This window comes from Megascapheus bottae, chromosome 17 (genome assembly GCF_031878675.1).
Source record: "Megascapheus bottae isolate mThoBot1 chromosome 17, mThoBot2.hap1, whole genome shotgun sequence".
NCBI lineage: Eukaryota > Metazoa > Chordata > Mammalia > Rodentia > Geomyidae > Megascapheus > Megascapheus bottae.
In genome coordinates, this window is record NC_143525.1 from 6,456,160 (window position 1) to 6,472,974 (window position 16,815).

The 16,815-nt window shown below is 46.0% G+C and overlaps 1 protein-coding gene across 1 annotated transcript; it reads right to left on the reverse strand.

Moving 5' to 3' along the window:
* Positions 1-1,008: 1,008 nt before the first annotated feature.
* On the reverse strand, positions 1,009-12,874 carry Rcvrn (recoverin). The gene is made up of 3 exons (XM_090351575.1): positions 12,494-12,874; positions 5,164-5,275; positions 1,009-1,349 (listed from the first exon to the last, which is right to left on the reverse strand). The coding sequence occupies exons 1-3, from the start codon at positions 12,872-12,874 to the stop codon at positions 1,234-1,236; spliced, it is 609 nt and encodes a 202-aa protein (XP_090207701.1). The 3' UTR covers positions 1,009-1,233.
* Positions 12,875-16,815: the final 3,941 nt, after the last annotated feature.

A 16,815-nucleotide genomic window follows, 5' to 3' on the forward strand; every position in this document is an offset into this window, starting at 1 on the left:
GTGTCTAGCACTGCACAATTGCAATATATCTTTTTCTAAACTGGGTGCCCAGGACTCACACCTGTAATCCTAGTTACTCAGGAGTCTGAGACCCGGAGACCATGGTTTGAAGCCACCTCCAGGCAGAAAAGTCCATGAGATTCTTTTTTTTTGGGGGGGGGGGAGGGTCATGGGGCTTGAACCAGGCCTGGGCGCTGTCCCCAAGCTCTTCAGCTCAAGGCTACTGCCTTACTCTTGAGGCAAGCCCTACTTCCCATTTTCTAGGGTTAATTGGAGATAAGAGTCTCAGGTCCTTTTGTGTCCAAACTGGGTTTGAACCTTGATCCTCAGATCTCAGTCTCTTGAGTAGCTAGGATTACAGGCATGAGTCACTGCACCCATGATATTCTTATCCCTAATTAACCAGTAAAAAGCTAGAAGTGGTTCTAAAAAAAAAAAAAGGAGAGGGGGAAGAAAAGGCCAGTGCCTTGGCCGGTGGTGTAATTTAAGTGGTAGAGCCTTGGCCTAGCACATACGAGATTCTGGGTTCAAACCTCAGTACTTCAATAAATAAATAAATAAATAAATTCTATTTTTTTAAAAAGCTTCACGTTGGTCTAGGAGTTTGGACTAGAGGTAGAGTGCTTGCTTAGCATGCACGAAGATCTGGATTCGATTCCTCAGTACTACTTGAGCTGTGGCTCAAGTGGCAGAGTTCTAGCCTTGAGAAAGCTGAAAGACAGTGCTCAAGCCCTGATTTCAAACCCCAGGACTGCAAAAAAAAAAAGCTGCAAGTAGAAGTGCGGCTCTAGAGTACTAGTCTTGACCAGAGAAAAACCAAGTAAGATGAAGTGGAAAAAAAGAACAAGAATGACAAAACAGCTTTGTGCCTAGCTCCTGTTGCATTTATTGGAACCTGCTTACTCAGTAACCTACCAAGGAGCTTACAAGGAGAGGGACAATACTTAAGATTCCTACTATGTAATCCCAGGATTATCGCAGGGCCATTAGGACCTGGGGGAAGGGGAATGGGGGGTGGCCTGGTGATGGTGAGGGAAGGGTCATTAAAGACAGAGAGGCAGAGACCAGTCCACTGGTCAAGACCTTCAGCTTGGCAGGGAGTGTCCCTGGGCTTTGGAGCTTCTCTCTCTTGGTCCTGGGTGTGTGTGGACATGCAGGTGAATGTGTGGGTACGTGTGTGTGCTCAAAGGTTTTTGACTTGAGGAGTTGGTAGAGAGGTCTGCGCAGTCGGCATCAGGGTTTCTTTTCCTTTATCCTTTCCTTCACTTTCTGAGGCTCAAATTGAATGAGTCGCAGGATTTCCTTATTGGCAAGGGTCCCCTCAATGAATTCTTCTTCTGTAAGTTTATCTGTGTGGGAGGGAAAACCATCAGTGAGGACTGCCTGATGCAAGCTGCAACGAGGATGACATTGAGACATAATCCCAGCTATAATTGTATCTACTGTAAGAATACTGAATATCCAGCATCCTTCTAGGTTCTTCCTACTACTACCTCAAATATTCAGCACTAAGACCCTTGGACAATACTCTTTTTCCCAAACAAGAAACAATTGCTAGAAGGCAATGACTGGAACTTTGGGAATCTCTAGGATAGCCCTTCTGTAGATTCTACTCCTGTGCTTTATGTCTTAGGGGTGCACATTACCTTGCTGGGTATCTCACCTTGAAATAATTAATACCACTAAAGTATTTCCCTTAGGGCACTTTTACCCTTTTAAGTCGCAGCCTAGAGTTCTAGGGGATACTTCTAGGGGAGTAAGCAAAGCAAAATAATCCAGAGAGCTAGAGCTTTTGGTGGAGAGCCAGGAAGCATCCCCTCCCCATAGGGGGCAGAGAGGGAGAGGTGAAGTGTCACCAGATGCAGAGAAGCCTCTTTGGTGCTCACAGCACATAGGCAACCCCAAGGAGCCCTTCCTGTGCACCCACTCCCACCTCCCCTGCTCTGATTGGGATGGGGGTGGAGAGACAGGCCTGTTCCTCAGCCAGGCCTAGCTTCCCAGGGCTTTACAGGGGGATCCGTGCAGCTGTCTGGATGTCTGTGGGTCCTTCCTCTGTGTGTCAGATGCTAGTGAGCTTAGAGGGATGAGCCCATTGCAGGGAGCAGAGGGTGGGTATGACACAAAGGTCCTCCTTAGGAATCTCTGCATGTGGTAGGAAAGACAAGCCCATATAAAAAGGAGTCTAAAATGAGTGCTAGAGATGGGTTCAAGTGGTAGAGCACTTGCCTAGCAGGCAGAAAGTTCTGAGCAGGATAGAAAAGAAAGAAAAAGAGAAGAGCAAAGGAGGTCGGTAGGTAAGGTGGGAGAAAGAAAAGGAAGGAGGGAGGGAGGGAGGGAGGGAGGGAGGGAGAGAGAGAGACAGAGAGAGACAGAGAGAGACAGAGAGAGACAGAGAGAGGGGGAGGGAGGGAGGGAGGGAGGGAGGGAGGGAGAGGAGAGAGAGAGAGAGAGAGAGAGAGAGAGAGAGAGAGAGAGAGAGAGAGAGAGAGAGAGAAGCAGTTCTATCTGTCATAGTAGATATTCACCAAGGTGTTACTGCTCTGAATATATATGATTTCTATTGAGTTGTGTTCTGGCCCATTGGGATATCCTTAATCCCTTTGGGAATTAGAGTCCAAGGTGGTTTCCTGAATGAAACTTAGATTATATAGCTCTAACTGCCCAACCAGCATTGCCTAGAGCCAGGAAGGTCCACCCTAAGAACCTGCTGCCCTGGCTTTGTGGTCTCTAGATGAGCCACACAAGAATGTAAGCATCCTTGGCAAGAGTAATGTGTGAGTGCTCCAAACAGGCCCCTCCTGAAACGTGGCCTGGATCAGCTGTCAGACTAGCAAACCGCAGGACAGAGAAGCTAACATGTAGACATGCCCAAAGAAAGATCAGGAGAAAGGTTAGAGAGCCTAGAGACTTGATGAAGTGCCACAGGAAAACATCTTACATAGCCTAGGTTCCTTCAAAGGAAAGGAGAAATACTTTCAGGGCAGGAACCAGGCACCCAGAGAGGGGTCCAGGCAGGTTGGGCCAGGAAAGTACAGGACTAGCATGGAAGAGTAAGGACCACCTTAAGTCCTGGGCCTGTCTAACTTGGTCACTTCTGCAGTGACTTTTCCTGACTTGGTCAGAATAGCTCATGACCTCCATCTGTCCTGATTGGGTGTCCTACTCAGGGGTTTTCTTCTTGAGTATTCATGAGACAGCACCCCAGGGGTCCCTGCTAGCTCCTCAGATGCATTTGGTCATACTGTCCACAATTTTCTTGCTGGTTTCTCTTAAAACAAAAAAAAAGCAAAAGAAAGTAGAGCTGTGGCTCAAGTGGTAGAGTGCTAACATAGAGCAAAAGGAGCTCAGGGACAGAGCCCAGGCCCTGAGTTCAAGCCCTAGAAACAGCAAAAAGGAATTCAGATGACATGGTGCCAACAGGTTCCATATTTCCACACCGAATATTCTGGAAGCTAGGAGACTGTTTACCAGTCACTGTCTCCTAGAGTGATCACTTTCCACAGTTCTCATTCTGGCTGCTGTGGCCTCTGAGCTTGTGACCCCTGCCTGGCCCTAAATCCACTACTGCATCCTTTCTGCAGTGACCCCAGGCACTACGAACCAAGAGTCTCATCCAGCCTCATCTGATGAGCTCTGGAATCCAGCCAATGACTGAGCAGAACAGAGAAGGTTCACTGGGTACCACTCATCCCACTGGCTTTGCCAGCGCTGTCCTGGAAAAGCACCACTGCAGTACAAACATCCATTTCCTTTTTCATCTTTGGAGGTACTGGGGTTTGGATTCAGTGCCTCATGCTCTCTAGGTAGGAGCTCAAATTACTAAATCTCCATTTCCTTCCTGACCCTCACCCCCTGGACCTGGGCACTGTTCACGAGCATTTGTGCTCAAGACTAGCATTCTATTACTTGAGCCACGGCCCTGCTTCTGGTCTTCTGTGGTTTATTGGCGATAAGGACTTTTCTGCCTGGGCTGGCTTTTCACCCTGATCCTCTGATCTCAGACTCCTGAGTAACTAGGATTCCAGGCACCTTGCCCCTTTCAGCCCTTTTTCTATTGGTTGTTTGTGATCAGATCTTGATTCCTGCTTATACATGCGTGAAGACTTTGATCTGCCTGTTTTAGGCCGGGATGACAGGTCTGTGGCGCCACATCCAGCCTCTTGAGATTGCATCTCAAGAACTTTTCAACCTGAAATTGTGACCCTTCCAATCTCTTCCCTGTCTGTCTACAAAGCTAGGATGACAGGTGCACATCACCACACATCCAATTCTGAACTGAGAACCTCTTGTAAATTTTGTATTGAGGCTGACCTTGAACCATGATTCTCCTATCCTTGGCCTTCTTAGGTTACAGGCATGCAGCTCTCTGTGCCTAGCTCAATATAGACATTACTTACCCAACTCTCCTTTTTTTTTTCTTTCTCCCTTACAGAGGAGTAAGTCTGAGTATTAGTCTGATAGTTTTCCCAGTCTCCTTCAGATTACTCCCCATTTCCTTTTTAATCACCTCCCTCCAAACAAATCCCTAGCAATGTAATCTAAATCAAACTTCATGTTTGTGGAACTTCTTGGAGGCTCCAAACTAACTCCCCAGAATTAAACCAGATACATTGAGATTCTAGTTATTCAGGCTGGATGTTCAGGCATGGCTAGGCTGAGCTACAGCCTTGTTCTTGCTGTGCAGAGAGTATGTTTTAAAACAAGTTCACTGATGTGTCTAGAAAACACACTCTCATTTAAACTGAAAGGGGTTTGCATTTTCTCTGAGCCTGCCATTTGGGTACAAGCAGCTAAAGAGTTTGCTGATTTTACATTTTACTTTTCCTTAAATAAGTAGGCTATTTATATGATAACAAAAGATGTTTTCCAGCAAAAGCACTCCTAGTTTAGGGCTTTTCTTTTCCACAAGGAACCCCATATGGCAACGAGTTTGGCCAGTGATGGGGCATGGAACCAGCAATGTTGGTTGTACGGTGGTAGGCTTTCTGGATATACCCAGTTCCGTCCTCCCCACCCCACTTGGCTGGACTCTACAGAAAACTCTGTCATATACAATGACATGAGGGGTCTCCAGTCCTGTCTGCTATGATTCAGAAGAAATCTTGTTGGGGTTCCCAGACTGTAAATTCAAAAAACAAAAACAATCATGAAAAAGGAATTCACCATCATCTTTCTTTCCAAAGAATGTCCAGATCTTTTCGGCCCGCTTTTCTGGGGTGTTTTCATCATCTGGAAGGTGTTTCACATCCTCAGGGTTGATCATTTTGAAAATCGCCTGTACCAGAACAGGAGAGAGAATTTTTTTTGTTACAAGTTGAGGAAGGAGCTGGCATTTCTGGGTCAGTTCAGGCCACTACACCACACACAAACATCCCAAAGACACAGTTATACAATGCTTGGCAGAAAACATGGGAGAAAAACTTCCTGGTATTGGCCTTGACAATGATCTTTATTTTCTTGGATATGACCCCAGAAGTCTAGGTGACAAGTGGGGTTACATCACATTCAGGCAGTTTTGATTTGCAAAATGAAAAGGCGATGACCTTAGTGGGAGGAAACATTTACAAACTATCTCTTTTATAAGGCAATTTATCTCCAAAATATGCAACAACAATTGAACAAATAACCAAATTAAAAAAAAATGGGCAAGGGACCTGGATAGTCATTTCTCCAAAGAAGACATTAAAAGGCCCACAAATATATGAAAAGTTGCTTGACATGATGAATCAAAACCACAATGAAGCTGGATATTAATGGCTCATGCCTGCAATCCTGGCCAGTCAGGAGGCTGAGATCTGAGGATTGTGGTTTAAAGCCAGCCTAGGGAGTAAAGTCAGTGAGACTATTATTGCCAATTAACTACCATAAACACACACGGAGATAAGTGTGGGTAGAGGGTATGGAGCAAAAGAGGGCACTGTTGGTGCAAATGCAAATCAGTATAATCACTAAAAACATATTGGGGATGTTTCTGATCACCCCTAACACAATGCCCCTCTTTAGTGTTCAAATGCTGCCCATAACACCAGGCACCCATTAAAGTAATGGTTTTAAAAATGAAGATCCAGGTCTAGCTTTCCACTGACTCGAAATTCCTGGGCAAGGGTAGGGGTAGGGCTGGGACATCTATAATTCTTGAAGTTCTTGTAAGGGATAGGGAATGCAAGGGAAGGAGTGAAAAGGGCTCCTTACTGAATACTTTCCCACACGGATGGAATTTTCTGATAGTGTAGACATGCTTTCTTGAGACACTATCAAAATAATGGCTCAGGCTGATCTTGAACTGACAATTGAAATACCTCGGCATTTCTCAGGCTGACATTATAGGTATGTGCCGCCAGACCTGGCGACAATCCCTTTATTTAAAAAAGAGGAGAAAGAAAAGAAAACCTGCCATTGATGACCCCATACCAGTTCTGGGGTTGGAGCTTGGGAAGCAGTACCACAGACCCTACAGCTCCCAGGTTTGGGGAGCACCAAATGGCTTCTTCTAGACCCAAGTAGGACTTAATCTTAGCTCTCCAGCAAGACTGAATATGAAGTTCATAATGGCTAGTATTTGTTGAGAACCATTTTTTCCCTAAGCTTTCATACACAGTACCCTGATGAGGTGGCAATTATCAGTCCCGTTTTACAGATGAAGAAAACTGAGACTTGCCCAGAGGTACCCAGTGGCAAGTAGAGATTCTAACCCAGGCAGTTTTTTTCTCCCTAGAACCTACATTCTATGTTACAGCAAAGTATGCACATATTGCTCCTGGGTGAGGCTAGAGAAGCGGGAGACCGAGAGCTAAAGGTCTTCTAAGGATATTATATGCTCTCTGAGGGATCCAGCTGAGCTTTGGGCTCAGGACTTCTTCTCACCTCTCTCTCCTCTTCCTAGTCAAGGAACTAAGTAGATGGATGGCAAAACCATCAGTTCCTCTAGAACTGAGACATCAAAGAAGGGGGTCAGGTGGCCTTCCAGCTCCAATCAGTTAGAATTTTATTGGTTCACTAAGCCCAGCAATGGTTACGGCGCTGAGCAGGCTCAGGGTGCAGGCTGGCCTCAGTGCCATCATGGCTATTGGGGCTGTTTCTGTCCAGAGCCTCTCCCTCCCTGGAGGTGCGTGGGAGCTGATCAGGTGGGAACAGTAATGCCTGAGAAATTAGCCTGAATTAGCCTGGAGTCCTAGAAGGGCAACAGCTTTGAGGAGACCCCTCTGAGTCCCTTGATGGAAAAAGCTGACCAGGAAATCAGCACCAGTGGTTTAAGGCAGTAGCCTGGCTGGCAGCATGGACAAGCCCTGAGGTGGCTCCCCAAATTCCAGTCATCCTTGTGCTAAAAGGCAAGCAGGATGAGCAGGCGTGATGTCTAATGTGAGTGATTGGCTCTCTGCCCATCTCCCATCTCCCATCTAATTGGAGCTGGAGGGGAAGGGGCAGACCTTGAAGATCCTGGGAAAGGCCATAGAAATCAACAAAGCCTCACTCTGAGCCCAGGGAGAATTTAAACATTCCCCATATCCACATTGCAATGTCAGAACTGGGACTAGAACTCATTATTTCTGACTGCCACACCAGGTCTCTGCTCATGGCCTTGTGATCTAATGAACAGCAGGGCCTTGTTGCTCCCTGGTGCACTCTCAACTATTGGCATCCCCTTCCTTCCTTCCTTCCTTCCTTCCTTCCTTCCTTCCTTCCTTCCTTCCTTCTTCCTTCCTTCCCTCCTTCCTTCCTTCCTTCCTTTTTGCTCAGTCCTCTTTTTCTGCTTCCCCTTCCTCCTGGCAGAACACCAACTCCTAGGCCTCTGCAGGCCTGGCACCCTTTTAGGTTTCATCCTCCACCACCCAGACAGCCCACTGTCAAGCCAGAGGAACTTGCTCTTCAATCTGTGCCCCGATGGTGATGTTGACACCCATCTGCCCTTAGCAGGCACCCAAGCTGACCTCTCAGGATGGCCTCTAGCCGCATGCTTTGTTAGTTTATTTATGGTTTCTCCTAATAAGGGGGGAAGAATTCCACTAATAAAACCATGATCGAGAATTCACACAGAATTATATAAAAAATGAAGGAAAGTATTCTTTCCTAACAGGAATGGAATCTAAAAAATAAATCAAGTGGCATGAGCATTAAACTGTAAGAAGATACTAAAACAAGGGAATTGTACATGCTAGAATAGAAAAGTGAAATAAAGTGTAAAAGTCTAGGGATGTTTTAATAACCTTATAACATTTCCATACGATGATTTTTTTTGGCAGTACTTGGGTTTGAACTGAAGACTTTGTGCTTATTACACAGGCACTTCATCACTTGAGCCATGCCTCCAGCCCTTTCTGAGTTAGTTGTATTTTTCCAATAAGCTATCCAACCATCCCATTTATGTCCAGGCCAGCCTGGACTTTGATTCTTCTATTACACTTCCCTAGCTGGTATAGAAGATATGCATACCACACTCAGCTTCAATTCATTGAGACAAGGTCTTGTGAACTTTTTACCCTGACTGCCTAGATAATCTTCTAATTCTCTACCTCCTGAGTGGCTAGGATTATGGCATGAGCCACCATGCTATATCTCATAGGATAGAATTTTAAGTAACTCTTGAAAAATATTTTTAAGCCAGTTATGGTGATGTATAGCTGCAATACCAGCTACTTAGGTTACTGAAGCTAAAGGATTGAAATTTGGGCTCAACCTGGCTATATAGTGAGGCTCCACTGCAAAATGCAAAACAAAAATGTTCCTGAAGAATGTGTAATGATATTCTATACACATGATAAGAGAGTAACTGAATTTTTAAAAACCCACGGGGAAAATGATGCAAATATTTAATTCCAGAGAGTTGTTAAAAACTACAGGGACACCAGGCTGGAAAGGTGTGGTAATGGTGTTTTTCTATAGATGTAAGAATTGAAGGCAATTTTAATTTTTTTCTCCTGAATGTTTCTATATTGCATGGACCACTTATATGTTAGACCAAAAATGATTTTTAAAGATATGCAAAGTAAGCCAGACACTGGCATCAAAATCCTAGCTACTCAAGAGGCTGACATCTGAGGATTGCAATTCAAAGCCAGTCCGGGGTAGACAAGTCCAAGGCTCTTATCTGCAATTAACCACCAAAAAGCCACCTGTGGAGATGTAGCTCAAGTGGTAGAACACCAGCATTGATTGAGAAATCCAAGTGAGAGCTCCAGGCCCTAAGTTCATTCAAGCTCTTGTACTAGTGCAAGAAAAAGAAGATACTTAAAATATTCAGAACAAATGATCTGGCTTGGGAAGCCTACGGCGAGGAGCAGAGAGGAGACTGAGGATGCAGTTAGGCTTTGTTCTAGAGCCTCACATAGACTCTCTGGTCTAGAGCTCCTGACCTGGAGAGCCCACATTCCTCTCCTCCCACTTGCAGCTGGGAGGAGGTTTCAGACATGCTATGTGTTTCAGTTTCATTGTGACAGAATTTGAATGTGGACCACTCAAATTTTTGAAGGAGATATTAATGAAGAAAGGAAAGGAGGGAAGAGGAGAGAAGGGAAAGGAAAAGGGGAATGGAAAGAAAAGGGAAAAAGGAAGAGGAGGAAGGAAAAGAGAGGAGAGGGAAAAAGAGGGAAGGGTAGAAGAAAGTGGGAAGGAAGGGGGTATTGGCAAGGAAGCAGCAAGAGAGGAAGGAAGGAATCAATGGTGCCAATGGCTCATGCCTGTAATCCTAACTACCCAGGAGTCAGCGATCTGAGGATTATAGTTCAAAGTCAGCCCAGGCGGGAAAATCTAAGAAATTCTTAAGTCCAATTAAGGTGTGGCTCAAGTGGTAGAGTCCTAGCCTAGGGTGGGAAGAAAAGGTCAGGAACAGTGCCCAGGCCTTGAGTTTAATCTCTAGAAGTGGCAGAAAGAGAGAGAGAGACAGAGAGAGAGAGAGAGAGAGAGAGAGAGAGAGAGAGAGAGAGAGAGAGAGAGAGAGAGAGAGAGAGAGGAAGAAGAAGAAGAAGAAGAAGAAGAAGAAGAAGAAGGAGGAGGAGGAGGAGGAGGAGGAGGAGGAGGAGGAGAGGGAGGGAGGGAGGGAGGGAGAGGGAGGGAGGGAGGGAGAGAGAGCGCACATGCGTGCACTGGGAGAGTAATCTAGTGGTAAAGTGCTTGCCTACCATGTACAAAGATCTAGGGTTTCATTTCTCAGGGTAGCACATACATAGACATACATGGTGCTGTGGTTCAAGTGGCAGAGCCCTAGCCTTGAGCAAAATGTGTCTAAGGACAGTGATCAGGCTCTGAGTTCAAGCCCCAGGGCTGGCAAAAAGATAGAGGGGGGGGAGGGAGAGAGAGAGCGTGCAAAAGAAAGAAAGGAAGGAACAGACCTATGGTCACCTAATCTTTGATAAGGGAGCAAAAAAAATAATAGAATGGAAGAAAGACAGCCTCTTCCACAAGTGGTGCTGGCAGAACTGGTTAAGCACTTGCAGACAACTAAAGATGGATCCTTCTTTGTCACTCTGTACCAGGATTAACTCCAAATGAATCAAAGACCTCAAGGTAAAAGCAGATACACTGAAAACTTTACAAGAAGTAACAGGAGATACACTAAGTTTCCTTGGCACAGGTCGAAACTTTCTTAATAAGGACCCAACAAATCAGAGAAAGTCTGGATAAGTGGGGCTGCATTAAACTGCAGAGCTTCTGTATGGCAAAGGACATAGCTAGTAAATTAACTAGAAAGCCTACAGAGTGGGAGAAGATCTTCACTAACCATACAATGGACAAAGGCCTCATATCTAAAATGTATCAAAGCTCAAAAAATTGAATCACTCCAAAACTAATCTCCAAAGTAACAACCATCCCATTAAAAGATGGGAGAAAGACTAAAGAGAGTCTTCTCTGAAGAAGAAACAAAAATGGCCTACGGACACATGAAGAAATGCTCGACATCTCTGGCCATAAAAGAAATGCAAATCAAAACAACTCTAAGATTCCACCTCACTCCAGTTAGCATGGCCAGGATCAAGAAATCTAATAACAGATGCTGGAGGGGATGTGGCCAGGAGGGATCACTACTACACTGTTGGTGGGAGTGCAAACTCATTCAACCACTATGGAAAGCAGTATGGCGGTTCCTCAAAAGACTAAACATAGAGCTCCCCTATGACCCAGAAATTCCACTACTTGACATTTACCCAACCATCCAGAAACAAGGACATACTAAATCCACTAGCACAACAATGTTCATTGCAGCACTATTTACCATAGCAAAGATATGGAACCAACCCAGATGCCCCTGAGTTGATAAGTGGATCAACAAGATGTGGTATTTGTACACAATGGAATTCTATGCTGCTGTCAGAAAGAACAATATCTCCCCATTTGTAAGGAAATGGAAAGACTTAGAAAAAAATCACATTAAGTGAAGTAAGCCAGACTCAAAGGAACATATGCTCAATGGTTTCCCTCATTTGTCATAATCAGTAGAAACCTTGGGCTCTCCTAGCAGAGATTTACAATAGAACAAAATCTAGATACATAGGCCATATAGTATGACACTAAATGAAAGGACCTCCAGGATATAGAAACAAAAGCCATATAATGAGTGATTGTTATCCTTAATGTACGATGTTATCTCTCATCTCTTTTGCTGTCCCTTGGCTATTTCATATTGTTACAGTATTTCACTTGTTATCTGATATATTGTGTGTGTGTGTATATATATATATATATATATATACACGTATTTGGTTATTTGAAATTGGATAGCGAAGGGGGAAAACAAGATGAGTGGCGGGGTGGGGGGAGAGAAATGGGGACCAAGATATGAGAAAGGGTATCAATGTGTGTAAAGTAGTGCACCTTCTATCTGGTGAATATAATGTAACCCTTCGATTAATTACAATAAAAATATATGAAAAAAGTACAAAAAAAAGAAAGGAAGGAAGGAAAGAGGAAGGGAGGGAGAAAGAGGATGGAAAACAGACGGAAAGAAAAGGCAAGGAAGGAGAGATGGAAGATGTTAAGGGGAGAGGGAAGGAAGAGGGAGAAAGAGAGAGAGGGGAAGAAGAAGAAGGAGAAGGAGAAGGAGAAGGGGAAGGGGAAGGGGAAGAGGAAGAGGAAGAGGAAGAGGAAGGAGAAGGAGAAGGAGAAGGAGAGGAAGAGGAAGAGGAAGAGGAAGAGGAAGAGGAAGAAGAAGAAGAAGAAGAAGAAGAAGAAGAAGAAGAAGAAGAAGAAGAAGAAGAAGAAGAAGAAGAAGAAGGAGAAGAAGAAGAGGGAAGAAGAAGAAGAGGGGAGGAGGAGGAGGAGGAGGAGGAGGAGGAGGAGGAGGAGGAGGAGGAGGAGGAGGAGGAGGAAGCAGCAGCAAACGCAAAGTATTCCAGCAAAACCCAGGCTGCTCTTTAGGCGCGTGCAGCGCGTCCATCATTACGCAGCGCCCCCTCCCCACACTGGCCCGTGTCCGCGCCCCCCTTCTCCATGGCACGGTAACCCGGTCCCTCCCTCCCTGTCTCTTTCAGGGGAGGTCGGGGGTGGGGGAACAGGGACCGACCATGACAATCTCCAGCACTTCGTTCTTACTGATGGCTCCGTTGCCATCCACGTCGTACAGGGAGAAGGCCCACTCGAGCTTCTGCGCGGGCTTGCCCGCCGTGGTCATGTGCAGCGCGATGACATACTCCTTGAAGTCCAGCGTGCCGTCGCTGTTGGCGTCGAAGCTGCGGAACACGTGCTGGGCGTAGGCCTTGGGGTCGGCGTCCGGGAAGAACTTGGCATAGATACTCTGGAACTCGTGGCGCGTGATGCGGCCCGTGGGGCACTCCTTCAGGAACGACTGGTACCAGGCGCTCAGCTCCTCCTCCGTGAACTTGGTGTTGAGCTGCAGCTCCTCCAGGATCTCCTTGGACAGGGCTCCGCTCCTGCTGTTCCCCATGGTGGACGGCGAGTGGGCACAAGCCGGAGGGCGCAGGCACGCGTGGGTTCCCTGCTCACGGCCGCTCTGAGCCGCCCTGGGATGGACACTGGGGTCCTTAGCAGATTACAGGGATTTGCAGCAGGTTCTTCTCAGTCCTTGGACGGGGCGGGGCCTCCCCAGAACCCTCCAGGAGATTAGAATGAGCTGCCCACCACTTCAGCTGGGCCTCTACAAAGAAAGGCAGGGGGAAAGGGGACTCATGGGCCAGGGTGTCTTCCCCACCACTCCAGCCAGACATGGAGAGTTATGGTCTCTGGGTGTGCTTCACAGTGGGCAGGAAGGGGCAGGGCTGGCATCTCATGTGCAGCCTCTTAATGCTGGGCTTAGGAGCCTAGACTCCCAGACAGCTGGGTGCCAACCCTTTCCTTCCCCTTCCCCTTCCCCTCTCCTCCCCCTCCCCTCTCCTCTCTTTTTTGCTTTTGTAGGGCTTGAGAATTCAAGCCTGGGCACATCACTTTTGCTTTATTGCTCAGAAATGGCACCCTAGCAGGGCGCTTTCTGCTCATGCCTATAATCCCAGCTACTTCAAAGACAGAGATCTGAGGATTATGGTTCATGGAAAGACCAGGCAGGAAAGTTCCTGAGACTCTTACCTCCAATTAGCCACCAGAAAACTGGAAGTGGAGCTGTGGCTCAAAGTGGTGGAGTGCCAGCCTTGAGCAGAAAAGCCAAGTGGGAATACAAGTCTCTGAGTGCAAGCGCACGTGTGCATGGGCACACAATGCACACAGCACACAGAATTAAATCTGGTGTACAGTGAGTGCAGAACATCTGATCCTGACTTCATGAAGGTTTACCTGAATAGCTTTTTGATTTGACGATGGGATAGAAGCCCCTAAGACCGTCCTGTTTCTCATGTCAGTACTGTATTCAATAAATCACATGAACGATGAAGCACACTACGATAGAATAGGTTTTGTGCCAGAGGTCTTTGTCCATCTGTACTGCATGCTGATATGTGTTCAGAGCCTATTTAGGGTGGGTGATGTTGCATCAGGATGCTTTAAAAGTCAAGTGAATCAAGTGACTCCTTTTCATTGGTGGTACCGGGATTTGAACTTGACACCTCGTACTTACTATACACACCCTACCACTTGATCCATGCCCCTCAGCTCCATTATCTGCTTTCCATATTTCTCAGGTAGGGGTTTAAGCTTCTGCTTATGGTTTGCCTCTGATCAAAATTCTTCTATTTACACTGACTGGAATTAGAGATGCAAACCACCACACTTGCCTCTTGGTGTCTACCTCCTAATTGTATTTGGGAGTACAAGAATGTGTCCCTATAACTGGCCTCTAACTGCACTTTTAAGGTGGTTTTGCAGGCTTTGAAATCTGGGTCTCATACTTGTTAGGCTAGTGAGATATCACTGAGCCATACCTCCAGCCCCAGTGAAAATCCACCTATTCTACCACCCACCTATTTCAGGCTTCCTTACCACCTATTCCATGATCCACCTATTTTAGGCTTCCTTTCATGTCTGGGATCACAGGCCATTGTATCTACTCTCCTCCTTGGGGGTAGAATCTTGAGGACTTTTCTCCCTGGACTGGCCAGCAACTATGATCCTCCCCCCCAACCTCAGCCTCCCTAGTGCTGGAATTATAGACAGGAACTACTAGTGACCAGCTTCTAAGTGCATCTTACTGGGCTTTGTCAGGATGTAACTCCATTGGAGGTCATAAGTATTTGTAGTATGTTATTGTTAGTAGTTCCTCAGTCAGAAGGACCCCAAAGTAAACTGCCTACAAGGAGGGGCCAGTGGGTGGGCTGAGTGAGGGAAGCAGGTGGACTGGGGAGACAATGGAGAGTGAGACCTAACTCCAGCGGAAAGGGCAGCCAACAGATGCTGCCATTTGTGATGTTGTGATGACTATTTTGGAGGTTTGGTCTGGGATTCCTGGCTCAGAACTCTTAAAGCTCTTGTTATTTCCCAAAGGGACTACAACAACATTGGGGTGCTTTTAGGTCTCCTATCATCGGTTCCCTTTTCTTCCTCAGGTTCAGTGTAGAAACTAGACTGGCTCATCTGCCAGGCAGGTTGTGGGAGCTAAAATATATATCTTAATCTTCATTTGCCTTTCTTTCTGTCTTGGAGCTGACAGTAAAGCATTCTCTGACCTACCTTGCTTTATAGTAGACAAAAAGTGAAACTGCCATTACAGAAAAAGTGTGTGTGTGTGTGTGTGTGTGTGTGTGTGCTGCCTAGAAGAAACAGCCTTGCTGCATTTCCCTACCCAGTAGACAATGCAATTTCCATGCAAATCCCAAAAGTAGACACATGGAGGCATGCTGGAAGGTGAGAGAGGCCAGGAGGATGGTATATCCCCAAATTCACAAACCAGGAGACCAACAATGAGATCCTTCCAGGCCCTCATTTGGGCATTTCCTCATCTGGTGGCTTCTAGCTACACAGGAGGCTGAGATCTGAGGATCCTGGTTTGAAGCTAGCCTGGGCAGCAAAGTTCCTGAGACTCTTATCTGCAATTAACCACCAAAACAAACAAACAAAACAAAATCCAGAAGTGGAGCTGTGGCTCAAGTGGAAGAACACCATTTTGAGTGAAAAAGTGAAGAGGCAGAGTTCAGGCCCTGAATTTAAGGTCTAGTATTAGCACGAGAAAAGGAAAGGAAAAAAAAAAGAAAAGAAAGGAAAGAAGAGAAGAGAGTGCAAAAGAGGAGATAGTACGAAAGGGAGAGAAAGAAAGAAAAGAGAAATGTGGGTGTGTGTGTGTGGGGAGAGGAACCCTTCCAAGTAAACGAGGAAACAGAAGGGTCTCTCTGAATGTTTCCACTTCAGCAAACTAGCCTCAAGTGGAAGCTGTAGGAATCCTAGCTTGCACCCAGTTAGAACTTCTAGAGGTCTGGGCACGTGATTATTTTGGGAATGGGCAGTGTCTTAGGGATTGATCCCTACATCTGTGGGGGAGGGAGTGTCCTGATGTTGTCTCCAAAAGGAAAGGATCAGAATAGAATTGGACTGCAGAATCCCTGGCCTCCTCAGAGTGGAGTTTGAGCACTGGTGGGGTCCTGTGTTATGAGTGGAGAGGAAGAGGAGAAGCTGAATTTGAGTTTGCTTTTCCTTTATGTGGTCAGACCAGTGTTGCAAGATTATTTAATTATTCAATAGAATTCAAATTTTGAAATGTGACTTATCACTTTTAAACTTTGGCAGTTAGTTGATCGTGGCCCAAATACAATGTATCAATGGCTCAGTTTCAGCTTGCAGGGGTTTTATTGTGGGTTTTGTGGAGTTTTTTTTGTTTGTGGGCTTGGACTCTGGGCCTGGGCGTTGTCCCTGAGCTCTTCAGCTCAAGGCTCTGCCTTACCCCTTGAGCCACAGACCCATTTCTGGTTTTCTAGTGTTTAATTGGAGATAAGAGTCTCAAAGACTTTAGTGACCGGGCCAGCTTTGGACCATGATCTTCAGATCTCAGCCTCCTGAGTAGCTAGGATTACAGGTGTGAGCTACCTCGCCCAGCTCAGCCTGTAGGTTTTTCTCTTAGTAGCCTGGCATGATGCTGGGAGCCAGTTCCCAATAGTACATGCTTGCTGGGTGAGTAGATAGATAAACAATAAACTGGAGGAACTCGAATCTCTGCCAGGATGGAAGAGTGCTGTCTCCCTTTTGATAGGGATGAGGATTTTGAAGAAGAAAATCTCAAAGTCTCCAGCAGGGAAGTGGAATCTGGATCCTGTTTCCTAAGAGGTTTCTGGTGGGGAAAGCAAGTCCTTCCTGCTGGGAAAGTCACTTGGCACGCCCACTGTGTTTGTTAACCAGATTTTTGTCACTGTGACAAAAGTTCAACTAACCATCAACTTAAAAGGAACAAAGGTTTGTTTTGGCTCACAGCTTTGGAAGATGCAGTCTGTAGGCAATTGTCTCCATGGCTTTTGG

Coding starts and splice junctions, on each gene's coding strand:
- Rcvrn (XM_090351575.1), bottom strand. CDS start 12,874: ATGGGGAACAGCAGGAGCGGAGCCCTGTCCAAGGAGATCCTGGAGGAG. Junction 5,276..12,493: donor AAGTGCTGGAGATTGTCATG/GTCGGTCCCTGT, acceptor GTTCTGGTACAG/GCGATTTTCAAAATGATCAA. Junction 1,350..5,163: donor CTTTGGAAAGAAAGATGATG/GTGAATTCCTTT, acceptor CCTCCCACACAG/ATAAACTTACAGAAGAAGAA.